General features: G+C 61.3%; 1 protein-coding gene across 1 annotated transcript; it reads right to left on the bottom strand.

Annotated features, from left to right (window-relative positions):
* Positions 1-352: 352 nt before the first annotated feature.
* Positions 353-1,748, bottom strand: PTF1A (pancreas associated transcription factor 1a). Its single transcript, XM_068986697.1, has 2 exons — positions 971-1,748; positions 353-555 (listed from the first exon to the last, which is right to left on the bottom strand). The coding sequence occupies exons 1-2, from the start codon at positions 1,746-1,748 to the stop codon at positions 353-355; spliced, it is 981 nt and encodes a 326-aa protein (XP_068842798.1).
* Positions 1,749-1,996: the final 248 nt, after the last annotated feature.

Below are 1,996 nucleotides of genomic sequence, written 5' to 3'. Positions count from 1 at the left end.
ACGGTATGAATAGCATTTATTAACATTGCTTAGAAATAAACCGTATCTGTCAATAAATTAGCATGACGTTTTCCGGTCAGAGTTCTTCCAATAATGCAGAGTTCTGCCAAAGGTGCTGGGGAAGATCATAGACTATTGCATATTTTAAGAAAATCAGGATAAATTATATAAATTATATATTTAAAAAGAGATCATCTATTTCATTAACTCGACAGGATAATAAATAGATAAATAACAAACAGTTGATTGCCATTAGAAAAATGTGATTCTTAAGTTACATTTACATTATAGATATTTACATGTACAATATGCACACAGACGGAATCACGTCCTCAGGCAGGTCTGACTCTTCTCAGGACACAAACTCAAAGGGCGGTTCGTTTTCTATGTTGTTGAAGGAAGGCTTGCTGTTGAGTTTTCTGGGGTCCTCTGGGGTCCACACTTTGGCTGTTCGGATAATATTTTGTTCTTTGAGTTGTTTTTCATCAGTCCAAGAGAGAGAGTGTCCTGCAAGGGGAGGGAGGCCATAATCCGGGTCGCTGGGGGATGGGGACCCTGAGGTGGTGAGAGAAAGAAAAAAAAAAAAAACAAAAACACATTGTGAATGTCCAACTCTGCTCCCAGCACTGCCCCTCCGGTCCTCCGAGATCCCCTTCTGGGCGCTTTGACAGACAGGCGTCTTTGGTTACTCTGAACAACACTCTTTCTCCACCTCGCGAGCCGCCGGCGCCCTCATCCCGCAATCCCAGAAGTTGCAAGTCTATCCGGGACGCGCACCCTCAGGGCCGCTGTCAGAGTGGCGGAAAAACCTCAGAAACGCCAACTCCGGTTCAACGTGGCCGGTACCCACAGCCCGCCCGTCTGTGCGTCCGTCAGTCAGCTGGTCGGTCCGTTCACCCAGCCCCCGCCCCGGGACCTTCCCGTTCCCGTCCCCCGCACCCTCTACGAGCTGTGAGGCGGACGCACTTACGAGTACCCCGGTGGCAGATGATGACCTTCTGGGCCTGGCTGCTCGGGCTGTCCGCGCCCAGGCGCCCTCCGCCGCCGGGCCCCCTGCCGCCGCCCGCGCCGCCGCCTCGCAGGGGCAGGTCGGCCTGCACCAGCTCGCTGAGGAAGTTGATGTAGCCGATGGCCAGGCGCAGCGTGTCCACCTTGGAGAGGCGCTTTTCGTAGGGCAGCGTGGGGATGTGCGAGCGCAGCCCCTCGAAGGCGTCGTTGATGGACTGCATGCGCCGCCGCTCGCGCACGTTGGCAGCCTGCCGCAGCTGCTGCAGCTCCGCCTCGGAACGCACCCGCCGCCGCCGCCGCGCAGCCGCCGCCCCGCTCAAGCCACGCAGCCGCGCCCTCGGCGACAGCGCGGCCGCCCCGGCGCACCGGTAGGCCAGGCACGAGGGCGGAGAGCCGGGCGAGTAAGGGAAGCCGCCGGGGGGCGCCCCCGCCTCGCAGCAGTAGCCGCCGCCGCCGCTGTCCTCCGGCTCTCCAGAACCCCCCGGGGGCGGCGGGGCGAGTGCGTGGGGGGCCGCCGGAGGCGCGGACTGCAGCAGCAGGCACGCCTCGTCGCGGTAGCAGTACTCGTGCAGCTGGTGGCTGAGGAACTCCACCTCGGCCTGCTCGTCGGCCAGTAGCTCATCGCCGTCCTCCAGAGGGTCCCGAGAAGACTGGTCAGTGAAGAAGTCCTCCTCGTCAAAGTAAGAGGACGGGAAGGCGTCCAGGCCCCCGGGGAAGTGCTCTAGCAGCACCGCGTCCATGCTCTGCGCCGCCGAGGGCCCGGGGGACTGCTGGCCTAGGGTAGGGGTGTTCTCTGGAAGTTTGCGGCTGCAGCTCGGGCTCGTCGGGCAGCCCCCGCCCTCCCGGTCTGGCACGGGAGGCAACGAGGACCGCCCCACCCCCGCCCCGGCCTTCCTGGAGTGCCCGCGGCCGCTGCGCTCTGGACGGCGCCCGCGCGGCGTTGGGGAGGGCTGTGGCGACCGGCTGAAGCTGAGGGCCGGCACGCGAG

This window comes from Capricornis sumatraensis, chromosome 15, assembly GCF_032405125.1.
Source record: "Capricornis sumatraensis isolate serow.1 chromosome 15, serow.2, whole genome shotgun sequence".
NCBI lineage: Eukaryota > Metazoa > Chordata > Mammalia > Artiodactyla > Bovidae > Capricornis > Capricornis sumatraensis.
This window is presented reverse-complemented; position numbering and strand designations above follow the sequence as displayed.

Bases quoted from the DNA above. Each gene is read 5' to 3' on its own strand.
- PTF1A (XM_068986697.1), bottom strand. From the start codon at position 1,748: ATGGACGCGGTGCTGCTAGAGCACTTCCCCGGGGGCCTGGACGCCTTC. The intron at 556-970 runs GTAAGTGCGTCC...TCACCACCTCAG, and splicing joins CATCTGCCACCGGGGTACTC to GGTCCCCATCCCCCAGCGAC.